The sequence below is a fragment of the Myotis daubentonii genome, chromosome 6 (genome assembly GCF_963259705.1).
Source record: "Myotis daubentonii chromosome 6, mMyoDau2.1, whole genome shotgun sequence".
NCBI lineage: Eukaryota > Metazoa > Chordata > Mammalia > Chiroptera > Vespertilionidae > Myotis > Myotis daubentonii.
Genome location: NC_081845.1, coordinates 4963162 through 4983716, shown reverse-complemented (window position 1 = coordinate 4983716; position 20555 = coordinate 4963162). Strand labels below are relative to the sequence as shown.

Below are 20555 nucleotides of genomic sequence, written 5' to 3'. Positions count from 1 at the left end.
CATGTTATATTTTTTGTCAAGCTGACAAAAATAAAAAATAGCTATAATTTTGATTCATTCACACCAAGTGGCTATTGTGTTGGCTGTTGTCATTTTTTAATTTGGCAATCTACGGGAAAGAGGTCAGTGCCCCTGACGAAGCCGTCAGGTGCCGCATGTTTTAAACATTCTCGCGGCTCACCTGGTGCCAGTCGCTGCGCAGGTGGTCGTGCGTGCAGGTTGTTTGCTGTGACTCACTGTTGGGAGAATGAACACCTGCCATTAGCAGCCCCTGTTATTCTGTAGGTCCCAAGGCACTGCCCATGATTGGATTTTCCTAAGTAAGATATTCAAGAAATGAGGATTTTATTCACTTCAGAACAGTTTTACTTGACATTCACAAGGAATTGAGGGAAGAAGGAAGCAGAGTAAAGTAGAAATGGCACATTTCGAAGTAGTTCTTTACAAGCCTGAATCAAGCCTGTTTGTAAGACTAATGTGCTTAAGGGTAGTGGCTCTGATGCCAGGACACGGTGCCTGTGGGGCATTCGGTGTGAGTCCTGGCCACCGTGATGTTTCTGACCCGGGACATTCGGCGGCTGAGCCCAGGAGGCACCTTCTTGTGTTTTTGCCCCACAGAGAACAGAAGTGCGAAGCTGTTGGGAAATTCACCAAGGCCATGGACGACGGCGTGAAGGAGCTGCTGACCGTGGGGCAGGAGCACTGGAAGCGATGCACCGGACGTGAGTGCCCCTCCGGCGCTGTGGGTTCGCAGGGCGGTGCGTGCCCGCTCTGCGGCCTTGGCCACCCTGGGCCTCACCCTTTGGGCAGAAGGAGCTCTTCGGTGAACCTCACTTCTCAGCCCAAGTCAACAGCAGGCAGTTGGCTCTACAAAGCCCGTTCAAGAACTCTTAAAAACACCACGTTTGCTGAAATGTTTCCAGTGACTGGGGTTTTGTAATCTCTGACAAACGTATCCTTCTGCATGTTTGGAGAATGCTTGTAGCTCATTCGTTTAGCTTTCAATCTTCCTCCATTGGCGAGGTGTTGATTTGACTAACACCCGGCTTTTTAGGAAAAGCCAATGTGACTGGTAGGAAATATAAGGCAGGTCAGACTAGGAGCACTGCGAGGGGCCAGTGGCACGCCCCGTGTGCTTCCTGCCTCTGTTTCCGTGTCCCCCAGGACTTCCTGTCCCCGCACTCCCTGTGTGTGCAGACTGTCGTCCTGCTGAGCCACGTGTGCTGTTCCCAGAACCACGAGCTCTGGTGTCAGGCAGCCCGGCCTAGACACAGGAGTCCTCTGTGGGTCCTGCCTCAGCCCCCGCCCTTCCTCCCTCAGGCCCGGAGGCCCGGAGGCCCGGAGGCCGCGCCCACGGCCGTGTAGTGCCCACACAGGGGGTCCGACTGCCCCAGAGGGTGAGGCGTCTTCTCCCCTTACATCCATTCTGCCCTGTTGCCAGCACAGCCTTCTGAGTCCCAGAGAAATGGGGTTTCTGAGCTGCAGTTAGGGCTCACCTGTGTTAACTTCGGGAGAACAGGTCCTGCTAGGCTGTCACTGAAACCTACAAGAATCCTGGTCATCCCCAGCTATTTTTTAAAAATAAAAGTAATACATACCCACTTTCACATTATATCAATACCTTGGTACTCAGCATAGGAAAGAGGTTAAATTATCTGTTATTGGAAGATTTTTTTAAAGGTGGAATTTTTCTTCTAAATAATGGAAAAGCATCTATTTGAAGTTCAATAACAAGTTTAATGAACAAGAAACTGAACGTGGAGTGACTTGAGGGTGAAATATTAAAATAACAAAGCAAGTGAGGAGCAGTTCTGAGGTCTGTGACCCAGACTTGAAAGTGAAGCCTTACATCAGGGATGGGCAAGCGCGACCTGCGGGCCCATCTGGCCGCCCATCTTTGTGATGAAGTGCAGCAGGAGCAAGCCGCCCATTTACTTACGCGTGGTCGGGCCTCCTGCCTGTCACAGCGCACAGGGGCGGAGTCGCAGCAGAAGCTGTGGCCCCAATGCCTGGAGGACTCGCTGTCCAACCACCGAGTTCATATCAACGGATGAGAAAACAGATCCCTCCTGCCTGGTCCTGGGAAGTCCCACTACCTTTTTCTCCACACCTTGTTGCTTTGAGTTTTGTTTTGCAAATAATTATTCATATGTACATAGCAGAGTGGGGAAAGCCATGTAGTTGGAATCAGAAGTGCCACAGCCACAGTTTTATTAGCCGTGTGACCCTAAGCATGTCAGTTTCCTTATCTGACCCTTATCTTCCTGCCCCATGAAGTGAAGGGGTATCTGCATCTGGTGGAGGGAGGGGTCGCTGTGATGGAGCGGCTGGCCTGTGTGATAGATAGCACTGCGCACACTAGAATCATCCTCTCTAACAGCCGCCCGTCCACTCAGATGTCATTCAGTGACTGAGAATGGGCAGTGGTGCTGGTTGTTAATAATAGCATGCACCAGTCATTAAGTGATTAATTATAAATTGAAAGAATTTGATGGAAAAAATATTTAAAAACCAATCATTTTATTAGAGCATATAGATTCTTTTGAATCGCTTCAAATTTCTACTATTATAAAAGTAATCACTTTTAGAAAAGAGTTGAGTCTCACTTCAGTTTGTGGGGAGGACTAGTTGACCATGTATTTCTTTTTCTCTTTCAGCACTACCCAAGGAATATCAGAAGATAGGCAAGGCCCTGCAGAGCTTAGCAACAGTGTTCAGTTCCAGTGCTTACCAAGGTAGGGCTTACTTACTTACCTCTGAGCGTTAGTGTCTTATCCAGACTGCCGCCCGCTTCAGGCTCCTGCAGACAAATAGGAGCGCTGCAGTAGCACCTTGGCACCGACTGAGATTGGCTGGTGCTCCACTCAGGACTTGTGCAACCGCACCTTGCGACTTTCGAGAAGAGTGGAGGGTTGTTAAGTGTATTTTCTTGCAGCTTCTTTGCCAGAAAGCTGCGCACTGACTGATAATTCATCTCAGGGACAATTGTCCTCACTGTAATACACTATTGTTCTTATTTTTTAAAGAGTCTTTATCTTCTAAGTAATATTTATGGATGAAATGTTATGTGGCCAGTGAAAGGGGAGGTGGGAATGGATGGGATAGGTGAAAAAATATTGCCCATGAACTGTTCATTGGGAAGCTAGGTGATGGGTAAACAGGGATTCATTCCAGTTTTAAAAAGTCCGAAATTTTCTGTCATAAAATGTTTAAATAAAATGAATGGAAAGACGTAACTTACAACCACTGGTAACTTGATGACTTTCAGGTGAAACAGATCTCAATGATGCAATAACAGAAGCAGGAAAGACTTACGAAGAAATTGCCAGTCTCGTGGCAGAGCAGGTATTAACATAACCACACAATTCCATTTAATATCTTATGCCATCTTATCTACATACTTAATTTAAAATCAGTTTTAAGACAAATGCTCAATTGGTTATCCTCTTCTTTCCTACTCCTATGTATCTTTTTAAATTGTATTTGGTAATAGCGCTTCTTAGATTTAGCTAAAGTGATGGATAACGTTGTCATCAAGAAATCTAAAAGTATACCGTCTAGGGGCGAGGGCTCGGATCTGTCGTTAGCTGCCAGGGATCAGTGCGTACAGGAAGGAGCACTGCTCAAGTCCCCTTTGGACTCTTACTTGCCTCAGTGTCCCCATCTGGAAAGTGGCGACGGAGGCACCAACCTTGGAAGTAGCTCACTCGCATGAGCAGCAGCTGATAAGGCGCAGGCTCCTGCTCCACTTCCGGCACAGAGCCCGTCCTTGGCACCGAGAGGGTGTGGGCTGGAGTCTCTAGTAGCCCGTCCCACTTCTCACAGATAACTGACATCGCTTCCTCCAAGGACATAGTCATCTAAGTTGTTTCAAATCCCTGAATTAAAAAAAATTTTTTTTTCAGATAACTTTTTAAAACGTGTATGTACACATGTGCCTATGGACACACACTCATGTCATTAATTACTCTCTGCTACTTGTAAAAAAGATTAATTTTTAGAACTGTGCATGACATAGCTATTAAAAATTGTAATTCAGAAAAATAGAAAATGTTGAAGTTGCCACTTACAATGATTACTAGACTTTCTCATAGTATTTTTACCTTTTCTGCTAAAATTTGGACATTAAACGATAACATCTTATTTCCTTGTATGTAAACATTTAGTCCTAACATTCTTTTCCTCACGGTGTTGTATTTGGGGCCGCCTCAGACCCACTAAAACATTACCTGATGTGTTAGAATTTCCTTTACAGCCTGTGGCAGAGAGTATCAGACTCTGGGAATTATTTTCTTGTAGGAAAACTAAGCCGAATGCTTAACACTCAATAGCTTGATGTAGAACCTGGAGGATTTGGCTAATATAGTCCTCAGATAGGCGTTTCTTTTCCTTGGCTGTCTGGATTCCTCTGCCAGTAACAACCAACTTGTGTCTTGTTATAGCCAAAGAAAGACCTCCATTTCCTGATGGAATGTAATCATGAATATAAAGGTTTCCTCGGCTGCTTCCCGGACATTATCGGCGCTCACAAGGTGACTGGGTTGTAGAAGTTCACAGCGGACGGTGTGGGTAAATCGCGAGCTGCAGGACGGGCCCACCTCTCACCCCCCTGAGTCGGGAAGCTTTCTGGGGCCCCTGGAAGTCCTTGGGGCGATTAACTAGCAAGGTCCCATCACATGTTTGAATATAAGAATAGTTTTTTGTTTCTTTTGTTACTAAGAAAACATTGTTTTGAAGGAACTAAAAATATGAAAAGTATACCTTTATGCATGTAGTTAGTATCATGATGTTTGAAATTCAAGACGGTAATAGGAATGATCCTTCTCTTACCAATGAGACCTTGTCAGCTGCTTGGGCAAGTCCTCAAAGGTCCTGCCCTGGCAAATGAAATAACCACAGGTTTTCTAGTTAAAATTCAAATGGCGAGTGTTGGCATTATATGTTCATACATATTAACAAAAAGGAAACTATGTAATTCCCGTCAAAAAGGTATTTTTAAACTAAATTTAAAAATTGACTTAGGGTATACTCAAATTTTGTTTCTGGTTAATTTTTGTCTCTGTTTCAAAATCTGTGTATTACCTCAGACTTTGGGTATCTTACAACTGGGGGACTCCAGGACACAGTGCTGTGCTGGGATTTACTAGGCAACTCTCTACGAAGGCCTGGTCGGAGCACATTTTAGCATTTGGCTTTGCTAGTATAATTAAAGTATGAAAAGATCGCATACGTAAATAAGAAGTTTTGTGCAACTTAGATAACTTAATATAAATCTCAACATTTTCCTGATCCATTCATTCGTTGATGGACACTTAGGTTGTTTCTGTATCTTGGCTATTTTCAATCGTGCCGCAGTGACCTGGGAGTGTTCTGTCTCTTTGAGATGTGATTTTGTTTCCTTCAAATATGTAACAGAAGCAGAATTGCTGGGAGAGTAGATCCTAAATATTCTCATCATAAGGAAAAATATTTGTAACTCTGTGAGGAAGATGGATGTTTACTAGACTTACTGTGGTGACCACTTCACAATAGACACATGTAACAGGTCATTATGTTGCACACCTTAAGTTAATGCAATGCTACATGTCATTACATCCCAATAAAACTGAAAAAAAGTAAAATTAAAATCTCAGTTAAAAAACTCAGATCAGTTAACTGGTTGGAGGACTGTATCCCACAGAGTGAGAGTTCTAGGCATGGAGCCGAATTTATCTGTGAGTGTGGAGGTGTTCTTTCCGGGCGGCTCTAAGGAATGAGCACTGTGAGGTGTTCAGGAGCTTCTACAGCTACTTCCATCTAAATATTAATTTAAAATTGACTCGGTGCATCTTTTGGAAATCACAGCAAAGCTCAAGCCTCCAGCCTGCTCCCTTAAGCACCGGCCCGTCAGGCCTCCCCCTGAGCGCAGAGAGCGCTGTGCGAGTGCACACAGGACCGTCCCCCCGAGCGCCTGTGGGGACGCTGCGTCCTGCTGGGAACTGCTCTGACCCTGGCGGTGCCCACAGACTCCAGAAATGGAGTGCCGTCGGGTTTCCTGCTTTTAGTAGCATCAAACTAAATCATAGCTTAGTTACACGTCTCAGGATAGTTACCGTTTGCATCCAAGTGACTTCAAGGAAGTTGTGTTTGGATGCTTTCCTGTTATCTTGTAGGGACTTTGTCCTGTTCAGCAGCAAGTCAGTTATAAAAGCGGTGGTTGCTTTGTTATATTTTCAACTGAGGACTGGACCTTTCACCTTGTTTTACTGATGCCATTTAATTTCTATATTTCACAGGCAGCAATAGAAAAAGTGAAAGAAAGTGATAAACTGGTTGCCACGAGCAAAATCACCCCACAGGACAAACAGAACATGGTGAAGCGCGTCGGCACCATGTCTTACGCGCTACAAGGTGAGGGGTCTGTGCTGGCGGTGGGCCTGGTTTTCCCAGCAGAGTTGCTGTTTTCCTTGCTGGAGAGAAATCCAGGTGTGAACCACAGTTCAGTCAGAGCTGATTTGGAACATCCTCGTAAGCCACTTGTTCGCAGGATCCCAGTGTTGATGAAAACGGACGTTTACCTGACATGACTATGAGTGACGGTTTGATTAAACTTGCATGTTTTTATTATTTCAGAGACATTGAAGGTACCTTTTCCAACCTTCATATCAGCACCTTCCTAATGCTCTGTCCAGTTCAGCTATTAGCAGCCTGTCGCCTCCATGGCTGAGGACCATGGTGTGTAAAGGCGTTTGGCGGTAGCAGCTAGGCACAGTTTGACTCTTAGTAAAAGGAATAGTTCATTGATTTTTACATAGTTGAGTGTTCTCCTAGGAGCAGGGATTGGGTTTGCCTGTTTTGGTGGGCAGATCGGATATTCATGGGCAAAGGAGAAGAGAAGGATGCTGTAGGTATGAACGAAGCGTACAAAATAGTGCAGAACGATGCCCTTGGCCTTTGGGAATAAAACATACTTGTCGGTTATTGGGAAGAAGCGTCGGTGATTATGGAGGGCCTTGAAAGCCAGGCAGAAGAGTCTAGACTTGATGTGGGCATTAAAAAGTCATTAAAAGGTTTTGAGAGAAAAAATGCCAAGGGAGAAGGGTTTGCTAGTTCCATGGGATACATCGGAGGGGCAGTGTTGGTTCGACAGCCCAGCCCAGAGACCACTGCTTGTGCGGTGAGGCTGGAGGACCTGAGGAGGATGTGCTGGGGCGGAGAACAGCCTGCTGGCCCTCCAAGGAGCACCTCAGGGCTAGGGAGTTCGTGGAGAGGAGGTGTAGGAGAGATTTCCAGAACGAGGACAGCTAGAGCGGAGATGGGAGGTGTAGGAGAGATTTCCAGAACGAGCAGACATGGGTGTTGAAGGGCTTGAAATAGGGAATTTGGTATTGAACTTGTCTCCGAGCTTATCCAGATAGGTAAACGAAGAGCTTCAGATAATACAGAACTCAGAACAGCTAGCTTTGTGTAGGAGTTGATGCCGGCAGTTGGCTTTCGAGGCTGAGAGGAAGGGGAAAGGCACGCAGCCGCTGTGCTGGGGAAGGCCTTGCGGCCGTGGTGGGAGGGGCTGGCGCCGAGAGACACATTGTGAGAAGGGATTCCTCTGTGAGTGGGTACGCCAGCCCACCGGGTGCCTGGCTAGGTCCCCCGTAAACACACATGAACTTGGGAACTGCAGTCATCTGCAGAGAATTTGACCAGGTCTGTTTCCTCCCTCGCTGGCCTAGAACAGTCTGTATTTGGGTGATTATCGGTATTGGGTTTCATAGTATTTAATATACAAATTAACAAAAGTCATACATCTACTCGAAAGTGGTGTTTGCCACTCACTGTTCAGTGGCTTTTCTAGTCTCTCTATAAAATGAGTTGTCAAGAGCTGGCTCTGCGCTGAGACCAACCAGGTGAACCTGGCTGGTGAGGAGCCGCCGGGAGCAGAGAAGTCGGGGTCGTCGTGGAGTCGGGGAACTGACTCGTGTGCTGGTTTTGGTTGTAGCGGAGATGAATCACTTCCACAGTAACCGGATCTATGACTACAACAGCGTCATCCGCCTGTACCTGGAGCAGCAGGTACAGTTCTATGAAACGGTGAGTCACCCTGCCGCCCGCTGTCTGTGCCGAGGGGAGGGTTCCTGGTCACTCACTGTGACCATATCAAGTTAATCTGCTTGAATTTTTTAATCCTAAGTGTTAAACCCAAAGAGGCTAAATATATCTTAGGGTTTATTTTAATCTTTTAATTACCTCTGCCTTTCCGTTTTTAATAACACTGGGTTAAAATAAAGATTTTCTTTTGAAGAAGGGGGATCGGGTGCCAGTGGTGAGGCCCCGAGAAGACCTTATTGTGTGGCTCCTTCCCTCCCTCACTGCCTCTCTGTGCGCAGGGAACACTGCTGAATGGATGAGGTCACCCTGCGCCCAGTGGGCTCAGCCGGGAGGGAGCCTGGCACCACTCAGGGCACCACAGGCGGCCTCTGTTTGTGACTGAGGTCTCAGTGCACCAAGGGACTGCAGAGAGGAAATTAAAGAGAGAGCGAGGCCTTCAATATGTCATTCAGAAAACAATGAGAACGTGAAGTTTTGTACCACTGCGTGACTTCATTGTTTACCAGAGAGTCCAGAAAGCCAGGCTCCAGCATGGAAATGAGAAGTCAGCCATCTGAAGACAAGCGCTGTCACTTTATAATTGTCCGTGTGCTGGCCGCCCTGTTCTGACTAGGTCCTCCACCTTTCCATGGTATCATCTCATGGTTGTCTAGGGCTTTAGTAGGCAGGCCCCAGACTCAATCCCTGCATGTGTCGTCTTTGGACTGGACACTGCCAAAAAGTCTGGCCCCGCCATGGTTCTCGAAAGGAGCTGGGTTGATGTGCCTGATGCAAGCTGTGCCTGTGGGTTGGAACAGTTGGTTTTGGAGACAAGTGTACAGAAAGGATTCCGAAGCAGTGCTCTCCCCTAGGGTGCGCTCCTGTGCCGTGTACTGTGCACTTTATTCATCGGTGCCATTGGATGGTGGCCTTGCACCCTGTGTTAGAATAGCAGGCACTTGTGTTCTGTGTGAGAGAGTAATTGAAGGACAATTCTTGAAATTCTGATGTTAATTTGCTAAATAATTCTCAGGCCCAAGTGAGGTTTAATTATTAATGCCATTGTAATTCAGAATAGAAAACTGTGTGTTGCCCTAGCCAGTTTTGCTCAGTGGATAGAGTGTCAGTCTGCAGACTGAAGATTGCAGGTTTGATTCCTGGTCAGGACACATGCCCAGGTTACGGGCTTGATCCCCAGTGGGGGCGTGTAGGAGGAAGCCAATCAATGATTCTCTCTCATCATTGATGTCTCTCTCTCTCCCTTTCTCTCTGAAATCAATATTATATATATATATTATGTATGTATATATATGTATATACACACACACACATACATATACATATATGTATATATACATGTATATAAAAGAAACTGTGTCTTTGTTAGGTCTAACAGTTATTATTAAAATGTGCATATTTGTGCATGGAGCAGACATTTCTCCAGTGTTGCACACTAAGCACTTACTGCAAACGCTCAGGATCCAGGGATGACTGAGACCTCTGTCCTCAGGGCGTGTGTCCTTGGGGAGACAGCAGTGGCTTTCTGTGGAAGGTGACACTGTCTGCCCTGAGGTGGCAGAGGGGTGTGAGCCCGGGGCGAGCCCCTTGGCTGGGTCTGGGAGCTCGTAGGTGGAGGGATCCTCGAGCCACACTGGAGGGAAAGGGGATGGTCTTGAAATGCTGCTGCGCACAGAGCAGGGCCCGGGAGGAGCGGCCCTCCCCTGCGAGCCTGGTCCCGGGCCTGCGGTCTCTCCCACAGCAGCGTGGGGGTGCCTAGGCCAGCCGTGGGCAAACTACGGCCCGTGGGCCGGATCCGGCCCATTTGAAATGAATAAAACTAAAAAAAAAAAAAAAGACCGTACCGTTTTATGTAATGATGTTTACTTTGAATTTATATTAGTTCACACAAACACTCCATCCATACTTTTGTTCCGGCCCTCCGGTCCAGTTTAAGAACCCATTGTGGCCCTCGAGTCAAAAAGTTTGCCCACCCCTGGCCTAGGTGCATAGACCCAAGAGTTTGAGATTGTTACCATGTTTAACTCAGAAGAGCTGGGAATAGTCCATCACTGTGAAGTTGTTTGAAGGTGATATCTCAGACCTTTTCTTTCCCCACCAGATTGCAGAAAAGCTGAGGCAGGCCCTCGGCCGCTTCCCTGTGATGTAGACGGAACGGAACATGAAGAAACTCCCAAGTGCTTCTCTCTGACCTGGGGCAATGCAGTCTAATCCCCCATCATCCAAAAATCAACACCAAGAGAAACAGTTGCAAAAAACTACACTTTCCTACTCACCTAAACGCATCAGTTATATAGTCTTCTTTTGTTCATTTCTACAGCCATTATTTAAACCAGTGGAAATTGTCTCTATTTTTGGAAAGTATTTAAAATTACCAGAATTTTGAATGGAAAATTAGAGGTTTCCCCACTTATATTTTACATAAATTTGTAATTTTTAAACCCACGATCTTCCAGTTCTTACCCAAGGCCAGATGGTTACTAATTGCTTTCTTAAAAATATGGAATATGCCAGAATAAAAAAAATACGTTTGTATATATTTTTATAATTCTTTTCAATGCCTTGGAACTCCTGTCCGTTTAGGAAAACCCACATGCCTTTCACTGACACATTTATGATTCATGTGCTTGCGTTCTCAGGAAAGGAGGCAGAGGGGCTGCGGGGCTGGGACAGGCGGTCTCTGCAGCGATGCCGCTGCCCGCCGCCAGGAGGTTTTGGAGGGCATCGCCACGAGGAGGGCATTCTCGCCTGCTCGTCCTTCCTCAGCAGGGCCAGCTCTACCCGGGAAAGGGCACGTGGGGGACAGCTGACCCCTGAGCTGACTGTGCTCAGGAAGGAGCGAGCGCTCCTCCTGGTCGGGCGAGAAGACGCCAGCCTCAGGCTTCTTCCTGTGTCTAGTCTTCAGCCGCCCAGGCAGGCAGAATGAGAAGTGAGAGCAGGACTGGCCACTTGATTTGGGTGCAGACAGTGTGCCCGTTGGTATTACCGGACAGATGAAAACCAGTGGCCTGGCTGCCCCTCCCCACCAAATGGAAAAGCTTAGCGGCTGCGAAGGGTGGCAGTGGAATAATGTGCGCTAATCCCCGGGGTTTCCTGGTCCTGGTACTTCAGTTAACGGCCTGAGCGCCCCGCACACTGTCTTCCTGCAGACGCGTCCCGTCTGCATTCTTGCCTTACTCCGCGATCGCCACGGCTTTCGCTCTGCCCTGATCGCGCTGTTACAGAAAATGAACGTCGGGCCGCATGAATGAAGTGAAACCAAAAAATAAGTAGAAAAGGAAATCAGATGGACGTGAATGAGAACTTCTTGTTCTTTAGTGTCACGGGTTTTTGTTAATGTTTTATAAGTAATTTCCCTTGATTTTTCTTTTATAAAATCTCATAGAACAGTGTTTATGATATAGCCATTTAATATATGTACAAATTGTAAAGAATATGTATAAATGTTTTACACAAATGTAAGAGCATGTAGAAGCAAACATATAAATAAATTGTTTAAAAAACCTGTACAGTAAATTCTCAAACCATTTTTCAAAGCACTTTTTGGTGTTCGTGTGTGATTTTTTTAAGTCATCGCTTCTTGTGGCCATCCGCTGAAAACAACACCCAGGGCGCGCGGGCAGGCCGGGGAGGAAGGAGTGGTGGCCAGGGCAGGGGCATTTGGGCCGCTTCTTCATGGAACCTCGGGGAGCCTTCAGGGCCCGCTCAGCAATCACAGATACCCCACTTCCATCCGTCAACCCCGCCAATTCAAAAGTAGGGCCTGGCCCCCAGGTCACACGGGCTGCTCCAGGCACCTCACCTGGCAGGCGATAAAAGGTGAGCTGCAGAGCAGCTGTAACCCGGGCAAATGCAACACCCTCTTTTTACTATGTACCCTTGTTGATCTCAAACTAACCAGCGAGCAGAGATGGACCCCTCAGCAGCCAGCAAGCGAGGTGAGGCTGGACGCGGAGACCTGGACAAGGTCGCCTGGTGGGAGCAGAGCCCCAGGTGGGCCCAGCCCCCCTGGAGGAGGACAGCTGGGTGGGCATGGGCAGTGGCTCCCTCTGGCTGCAGAGGACAGGCCTGCGCCCTGCTCAGGATGCCTGTCCAGGCCCTGACCCAGGCCTGCGTTGGGATGTCTACTCTTTGGCTGGTGGCCGCCCAGCCTCCGTCCTGTTCGTTTCTGGGGGTTGAGTCACTGTGCTCACTTGGTTTCCTCTCATGAGTGCGCAGAACCATGTTCAGCCAACATGTTTCTAGGGGACTCGCCCGCAGATCTCCTGAACCGACTGCCTGCCTGTCTCACATCTGATCTCTCTTTCCTTCTCCTCTCCTGTACGCTGCCCTGCAAGTCCTACCCACTGTGGTCACCCTGAACGCTGATCTCTGTCTCCTGGACATGGCGAGACCATGAACCTCTATTTGGTTTCCCCACCCTGTACTGAGCCTGGAACCTCATCCAGCAGTAATTCGGGGCCATCGTGGGGCTGGCCTATTTCCATTCCCCCAGTGATCAGAGTCCTGCTCTGCTGCTGTCGAGTGTCTGAAACTGTATTTCATGTGTTGTGTCTTCTTCAAGGGGAGCGGCTGGCCTGTGCTCCCCTCGTGGCCGGAAGTGGAAAGCCTGTCGTCTATTTTTTAAATCTAATGGGGTGGTTTTCCCATTCAGAAAGAGCATCTTAGCACACATTCCTCAAACTTCATTTTAATTTTCAAGCGTGTTTCCTGTAGTCACTGAGCAGACATTACAACTTTTATCATCATTTGCATCTCACTGCCCCTGGGCCCACCGATGGACCATACTTCCCCATCCCAGTAAAACCAGGCATCATTATGCAACCTGCTTTATTTTTTTTTTAATCTTTATTGTTCAGATTATTACATTTGTTCCTCTTTTCCCCCCCATAACTCCCCTCCTCCCAGTTCCCGCCCCACCCTCCACCCTCACTCCCCACCCACTGTCCTCATCCATAGGTGCACGGTTTTTGTCCAGTCTCTTCCCGCATCTCCCACACCCCTTCCCCCCCCCCCCCCCAGAATAGTCAGTCCATTCCCTTTCTATGGCCCTGATTCTATTATGATCACCAGATTATTTATTCACTTGATTCTTAGATTCACTTGTTGATAGATGCATATTTGTTGTTCATAATTTGTATCTTTACCTTTTTCTTCTTCTTCCTCTTCTTAAAGGATACCTTTCAGCATTTCATATAATACTGGTTTGGTGGTGATGAACTCCTTTAGCTTTTCCTTATCTGTGAAGCTCTTTATCTGACCTTCAGTTCTGAATGATAGCTTTGCTGGATAAAGTAATCTTGGTTGTAGGTTCTTGGTATTCATCACTTTGAATATTTCTTGCCACTCCCTCCTGGCCTGCAAAGTTTCTGTTGAGAAATCAGCTGACAGTCGTATGGGTATTCCCTTGTAGGTAACTGGGTTTCTTTCTCTTGCTGCTTTTAAGATTCTCTCTTTGTCTTTTGCTCTTGGCATTTTAATTATGATGTGTCTTGGTGTGGTCCTCTTTGGATTCCTTTTGTTTGGGGTTCTCTGCGCTTCCTGGTCCTGTAAGTCTATTTCTTTCACCAGGTGGGGGACGTTTTCTGTCATTATTTCTTCAAATGGGTTTTCAATATCTTGCTCTCTCTCATCTTCTGGCACCCCTATAATTCTGATATTGGTACGCTTGAAGCTGTCCCAGAGGCTCCTTACACTATTTTCGTATTCTTTTTTCATTTTGCTTTTCCAGTTGGGTGTTTTTTGCTTCTTCGCATTTCAAATCTTTGACTTGATTCTTGCCCTCCTCTGGTCTGCTGTTGGGTGTCTGTATAATATTCTTTATTTCAGTCAGTGTATGCTTAATTTCTAGTTGGTTCTTTATCACAACATCGAGGGTCTCATTAGATTTTTTGAGGATCTCACTACATTTATCGGCGGTCTCACCAGTCTTTTCGAGGGCCTTACTAAGTTTATCGGCAGCTTCTAGACAGTTCTTGAGAGACCTTAGAAGTGTGGTTTTGAGTTCTATATCTTCCATTTCTGACATTTGCGTCCTGTTTGTTTGTCTCTGCATTTTTTTATCTTTTCTTGGTGCACCCCCTAGTGGTCTTTGTGCGCAGTCTTGTTGTAGTTAAGCCTTGATTGTCGGCAATACCAGGGGTGATTTGACCTCCAGGCTAACTGGCTATGAGAGTCAGCTGTGTCTGCAGTGGGAGAGCTTCTGTGCTGGATCTCTAGGGCGGTGCTAATCTAGCACTTGCCTGAGGCTATCTGGCAAATGGCTCTGCGCAGGGCTTGGGCGGGGCAGGTCCCTGGGGATCTACAAGGCGGGCGGAGCAAGCAGTTATGGCTGCTCTCAGTTCTGTCCCTAGGGGCTCTGCCTCTCAGAGTCCCAGCAACCGCTGCAAACCTCGGAGAGAAAGCTGCCTTCGAGTTCCGACCGAAGCCAGACAGTCCTGCTTCTCCAGTTTGAGTCTGGGTCCCTAGAGACTCGCCCAGATCTGGAGCTCAGAGTCTGAAACTCCCTCCCGATTGAAAACAACAACCGTGCCCTCCGCCGCCAGCCCGTTCCGCGCGCGCACTCCGCACCTGAGTATTTCACTTCAGCACTGCGCCTCCTCTGAGTCTGGGTATGATATTCTCTTTCCTCCTAGTTGTAGAATTTCCACCCAGCCAGCCTTCCTGTGGTTCTGGATGATGTCCGTTCTGTCCTTTAGTTATATCTCTGAAGTGGTTGTTCGAGGCAGCAATCTCCGGCATTAACCTATGCCGCCATCTTGGTTTCTCTCATGCCACCTGCTTTAGCCAAAGAAAAGTAGTTGGGAGCAACGCGTGCACTTCTACGGTGACAGCGAAGTAAGAGATGACGTAAGGAGGCTCAGCTACCCAGCCCCTGTGGCTCAGTGGTTGAGCATTTTACCTAGGAACCAGGAGGTCAGAGTTCAATTCCGGGCACATGCCTGGGTTTCGGGCGCGATCCCCAGTAGGGGGTGTGTGAGAGGCAGCCAGTCAATGATTCCCTCTCATCATTGATGTTTCTATCTCTCCCTCTCACTTCCTCTCTGAAATCAATTAAAAAATAAGTTAAACTGTATGTAGTGAACTCTTGGGTAGTGGTAATTCTCGTGCATTACTGCACCTGTGTAAATTGGTTAACATCAACTTAAACCAGAAAAAAAAGAGGCTCAGCTGAGAACATCGAGCCAACACCCAGGAGAGGGGCCAGGAGAGCTGCTGGCGCCACAGCCATCTTCCCGAGAAGAGAGGCTCCTGCACAGGGAGCCCGGCCTGGAGCCGCAGCAGCCTGTCCCGGCCGTGGGCCCTCCGTGGCTGAGCCAGAGCGTGCGTTCCCCGGGCCCCACACCGGTGGGCTGAGCACACGCCGCCTGCTGCCTCCGTGAAGCAGGAGTACTTGGCCTTTGGGAAGCTATCGGCCTGCAGGAGGAAGCAAAACAAAACAAATATTTACCAAGGCGAACTGGTTTTGTGAGCTTGAGTTCTTCTGTTGATGTGTTTAATCCCTTCCAGATGGACCAGCCACTGCAGTTCAGGGGGCCCGTTCTCCCCTCGCCAGAGAGCATAAACGGGGGTGCTCCGCGAGGGTTAACCCCTGAGGTAAGCGTTTTCCTCGGGGAGCATCTGTTCTTCACCCCCTTCTTTTGCAGCTGTTGGCTGTGCGTGTCCTCGTGCCCTGGGAAATGTGTTTGTGGTTAAGATCGAATTCCCGCCCCTCCTCAGAGGGACTCCTGTCATCAGCTGCTTCTAACTTGCCTCTAAAACAGGAATTCTCGGCCAGGGGTCCATGCAGCCCTGGGGTGTGTGTGTCAGTGAGTCACAAGTGACTTCAGGCAAATTATTCCTGTGTGTATTTTACAGCTTCTCTGGGGAAAGGCTTTGTATCTTCCATCCGATGCTTAAAGGGGTGGGTGACTCAGTGGCGGGTCATTCTAAGGATGTCAGGTTCCTCACCCACCCAGACGGTCACCTCTCAGGTCATCAGCGCATCCTGTTCTTTCTCTCGTAATCGCTTCTCTTTGGAGCGCCTCACCACAGGCGTGTCCTGAAGAGGGAGGGGCGGGTCATTTCACAGGTGGGTGGGAAGTGGGTTTCCAGTCCTCAGAGGTTCCAGCTGATGGCCCAGGTCAGCTGTCTGAACAAGACCCAGTGCTTTAGTCTGTGTGGTCATCGCCACAAGCACGTGGGGTTCTTTTTGCTCAGAGCAGCTGCAGAAAGGACAGACCCAAGAGCTGTGCTCACCCTCTGGCCAAAGGAGGGAGGGAAGGGCGGGGGAGGGGGGGAGAGGGGCCTTGAAGAGAAAAGACTGTCCTTCTAAAAGGTGTGTTTCCCTTCAGAGCTGACCGCCCTGTGGCTCCGAGGGAGTCTGGCGTGTTTGAGGGAGGTTCTGGAAAGAGTGGGCGAGTGATAGAATGGAGAGAGAGGGTAGAGAAAGTTGTGTGTATCCTCACCACTTCCTGAAGAGTCTTGGCACTGAGAGGCAGGGGAGGCTTACTTCGCTAATGATGGGCCAACCTTCCGGAGGTAGAGAGAGAAATCTGTCTAAATAAACATGTGCGGACGCCGGGGTCTGCTGGGCGTGCTCGGCAGGAAGGAATTCAGCCTGGAAACCGCTCTGTCACGAGACACTGCTGGCTCGAGGCGGCTTGTCACGGGTTTTTAATGTATAAAACCCTTTCACTTACAATGGCCTTAAAAACACAAGTGTGGGGTATTCTTATAGTCCCAGAGCCGTCCTCACCCAGACAGACAGGCTCCTGAGGTGCTGGGGGAAGCTGGAGAGGGAGGGCCCATGAGCGATGGCCCGGCAGCAGCCACCTTTGCTTTGTGTTGTGCTCGCTAAACCCTGGCAGATGATTTTTTAGTTATTTTCGTGACATCTCACATGGATTTAGTTCAGTTTTGAGGTTAAAACAGTCACACAGCTTGAGATGTGCAAGAATGCAGTGATGTTTTGCAGCTGCTGTGGGCATTTCCTCTCACTCCGCCTCTTTCTCCACGCTCCCTGGAGATCAGCTCCTCCAATGCCAGGCCTTGTTGACTTGTGTTGTGGACCAGGAGGGATACGGTGCCTGGGGACCCGGGCGGGCGAAGAGGCACATGTGAGGGTCTCTGGGTCGCCAGGCTCAGAGCTTGCTGAGCACACAGAGCCTGCAGGGGCTGCAGCCAGAGCTGCCAGGCCACGGGGATGGAGGAGGGGATGGTAATGGGGATGGAGGAGGGGATGGTGGAGGGGATGGTTGTGGGATGGTGGAGGGGATGGAGGAGGGGATGGTGGAGGGGATGGTGGAGGAGATGGAGGAGGGGATGGAGGAGGGGATGGTGATGGGGATGGTGGAGGGGATGGAGGAGGGGATGGAGGAGGGGATAGAGGAGGGGATGGTGGAGGGGATGGAGGAGGGGATGGTGGAGGGGATGGAGAAGAGGATGGTGGAGGGGATGGTGGAGGGGATGAGGAGGGGATGGTGGAGGGGATGGAGGAGGGGATGGTGGAAGGGATGAGGAGGGGATGGAGGAAGGGATGGTGGAGGGGATGGAGGAGGGGATGGTGGCAGGGATGGTGGAGGGGATGGTGGAGGGGATGGTGGCAGTTTCACTGGGGTCAGGCCGCTTGGGTGCAGTTTGAGAGATCACAGTCCTGCGGGCTCTGCTGCTTCAGGTGGGTCGGTAGGAAGTAAAGTGAGCCCATTCCCAGTTATATCAACATGAGGCCGTAGGTCCAATGTGTGTGTGTGTGTGCGCGCATGTGTGTGCGTGTGTGTCCGTGTGCATGTGTGCATGTGTGCGTGTGTGTGCATGTGTGTGTGCGTGTGTGTGTGTGTGTGTGTGTGTACGGATCAGTGCCTCATATTCCTTTTTCACAAAAGTAATAGCTTAATAAAATGAACTTCTAAACAACGGTCCTGTTAAAGCTGCACCCCCATCCCCTGTGAAGGCCAGGAGAGCCGGCCAGCTTCCCGGGAGCCCAGCCAAGGGCAGCACCTGGCCTGTGCGGCCTCCGCCCGGCGGGTGGCCCAGAGGCACAGCTGTTCCTGAGTGAGTGACACTGGAGAACTAAGAAGGAGCGCGCTTGCTCCGGCCCCCCCCCCTCCTTCCCCGCCAGCAGGTAAATGCCGCCTGGCCGCCTCCTGTGCGTTCCCACCGCCGGTAGCTGCGGTCTTTCTCGGGGCTGAGCCCGGGCTGAGGGAAGCACAGGCAGGGGCGTGTCGTTCCCTCAGAGGCTCCGAGCAGGGGTCCGGGTCATCGTCCCTCCACTCAGCAAGGCCTCGCGGAAGGCCGGGTGCGGAGCCGGTGGGACCGTGGGGTGTGTGATGGCGGCCACCACGTGCTGCCACTGCAGCCAGCGCTGTCCATGCCCTCGATGCACGTAATTCTCACCGCTTCTCCGTAGGAGAGATGAAGGGTTGAGGCACCAGGAAGTCAAGCCAGCTGCTCAAGGTCCCCGAGGTAAAGGGTGGACCCAGGTTCCAGTCTCACATCACCGTCCTGCGTGGCTCGGTCTGGGTGGAGGGACCGAGCGAAGCACAGGTGTCCAAGGGCTGGAAGAGGGAAAAGAACAGGAAACGTGGTGAGGAGAGCAGGCCTGGGACTCAGGGAGGGGGGGCGGGAGGGGGTACGTCGCCCAAGTGCCATCAGAAGCTGAGACGCTGGTGGCCGGTGACCCCTCGGCATGCATGCCGCAGGGCAAGGAGCGGAGGCAGGAGGCGGATACCACAGAGCAGTGATGGTGGGCACGGTGGTCAAGGGGAGAGATGGGCCGGGGAGGTTTACCTGTGTGTGGTGTAAGGTTGGTAGCTCAATTGATGGACACCCCAGCCTTCTCCTAACACCCCCAAACCATCTTGCAGAGGGGCTTCCCTTAAGTTCATGATCTCTGAGAAGGGCCCGGTGAGAGGTGATGCGGGTGGAGGGAGTGGCCCCTCTCTCCGGGGGAGACACTAGAGCACATGTGTACCTGCTGGGACCGACCTGGAGGGAGGGAGAGACGGGTGATGGGGGACAGGGGGGATAGGGGGGGGACAAAGTCCTTGGGGAGGGAGGAGGGACAGGGTCCCAGCACGCGGGGAGGGGAGCAGGCACTGGCCCAACCCTGCAGGGAAGAAGACGCCGTGGAGACCTGGTGATGGGGGAAGAGGACTCCGCCTCCTCAGGGAAGAGTGGGGCCAGGCACACTGCCTGGGGTGCGTGACGGCGGAGCGGGGCTGGAATAACTGTCTTAGAGAAAGCGAGCCGAACTCTACACTGTCCAGAGTCACGGGCAGGTAAGCGCGAGGTTCAAATCCACAGGCTTCTTAGCACCCAACTGTGGTCCTGAAAGTCCTTTTTCCACTAAAAAAATCAGGACTTCATGGAGAAATGATTCATTTCCGGCTGAGGAGCAGAAAATGTGCAAGAGGAGCCTGCCGCTGCCACACCAGAAGCAAGGAGCCGGTCAAAGACCACCGGGTGGCGGGTGGCGGTGGCGTCGAGAGGGAGCACTGAGCACAGCAAGGCCAAGGCCGCCCTGGACGGGGACACAGCAAATGCGCTTCCAACCGAATAGGAGCTCAGAGTGCGAGTTAAACAACTAAGAACATTGGTCGCCGTTGGAGGGTCCAGTGAACCAATTCACCGAGTTCGGAACAGCTCATTATCGGAACACGAGTGCATAAAGGAAAAGAACCCTGTCCCACAGCTTTGCTCGTGTTGCTCTCAGTAGGTGGGGACTCTGTTAATAGGATTTGAGTTCCCAGTGAAGGACGAGGGATGGACTAGGACAGAGCTGTTTGGAGGACTACGGTTGCACTGACCACCAGTGGCTGCTACATGACAGGGAGGGACGCCAGAGGTACAGACACCTCAGGGACACACTCAGCAAATCCAGGGGCGGGGGAGTGCTGGGCACGCAACCTAGTTTTTCAACAAGCAGACGGCGAGGGGAAAACAGAAACGGAGGGAAGCCGTCTTATTAAAAGGGGTTTACGTGTGTGAATCACAAACTGGGGGAAGCAGCTTAGCACATGTAGGAGACAATTGGAAATGTGAACACTCACTGAATACCTGCTACTATTAAATAATTATTGTTTAGATACTGCTAAATAATTAATAATGACACCAGTGTGCGGGGTTACCCAGTCGCTTTACTTAGCTTCTAGGTCACGCTGGGACGGGCCAGCACTCAGGGGACCAGCTCGGTTCGGTGCTGGTGTCTGTGCAGTGAGCACCAACGCTTACTGCAGCCTCTGCCCTGAAGGGGGGGTGGTGGGGGGTTTAGACAACAGAGTCGGGGTAGGGTTGGCAAGTGGCACCTCACAGTTGCGCCTGTCCCGAGCTTTCCGTCCCTAACTCCTCTGACCCCACCTCCAATCCTCGCACCCACCCTGTGAGGGCGCGGGTGGGGGTGGGCAGGTGCTGCGAGGTGAGGAAAGCAGGGGGGGATGAGGGGGGGGTCAGGTCACCTATTGGCAGGTGTAGAGACACGGCCTCAGACTCTCCAGGAC

At 50.1% G+C, this 20555-nt stretch overlaps 1 protein-coding gene and 1 long non-coding RNA gene across 4 annotated transcripts in view; one reads left to right on the top strand and one right to left on the bottom strand.

Moving 5' to 3' along the window:
- SNX9 (sorting nexin 9) overlaps positions 1–11618 on the top strand; it is a 68949-nt gene extending 57331 nt beyond the window's left edge. For all 3 annotated transcript variants that reach the window (XM_059699953.1, XM_059699954.1, XM_059699952.1), the window contains 7 exons: positions 619–722; positions 2658–2735; positions 3269–3345; positions 4443–4532; positions 6276–6390; positions 7973–8064; positions 10181–11618. In XM_059699953.1, coding sequence (XP_059555936.1) covers positions 619–722; positions 2658–2735; positions 3269–3345; positions 4443–4532; positions 6276–6390; positions 7973–8064; positions 10181–10228 — 604 coding nt within the window. In that variant the 3' untranslated portion in view covers positions 10229–11618. The remainder of the gene's footprint in view (positions 1–618; positions 723–2657; positions 2736–3268; positions 3346–4442; positions 4533–6275; positions 6391–7972; positions 8065–10180) is intronic.
- Positions 10429–17133, bottom strand: LOC132236750 (uncharacterized). The gene is made up of 2 exons (XR_009453351.1): positions 14857–17133; positions 10429–12904 (listed from the first exon to the last, which is right to left on the bottom strand). It is a non-coding gene; the product is annotated as an uncharacterized LOC132236750 (long non-coding RNA).
- Positions 17134–20555: the final 3422 nt, after the last annotated feature.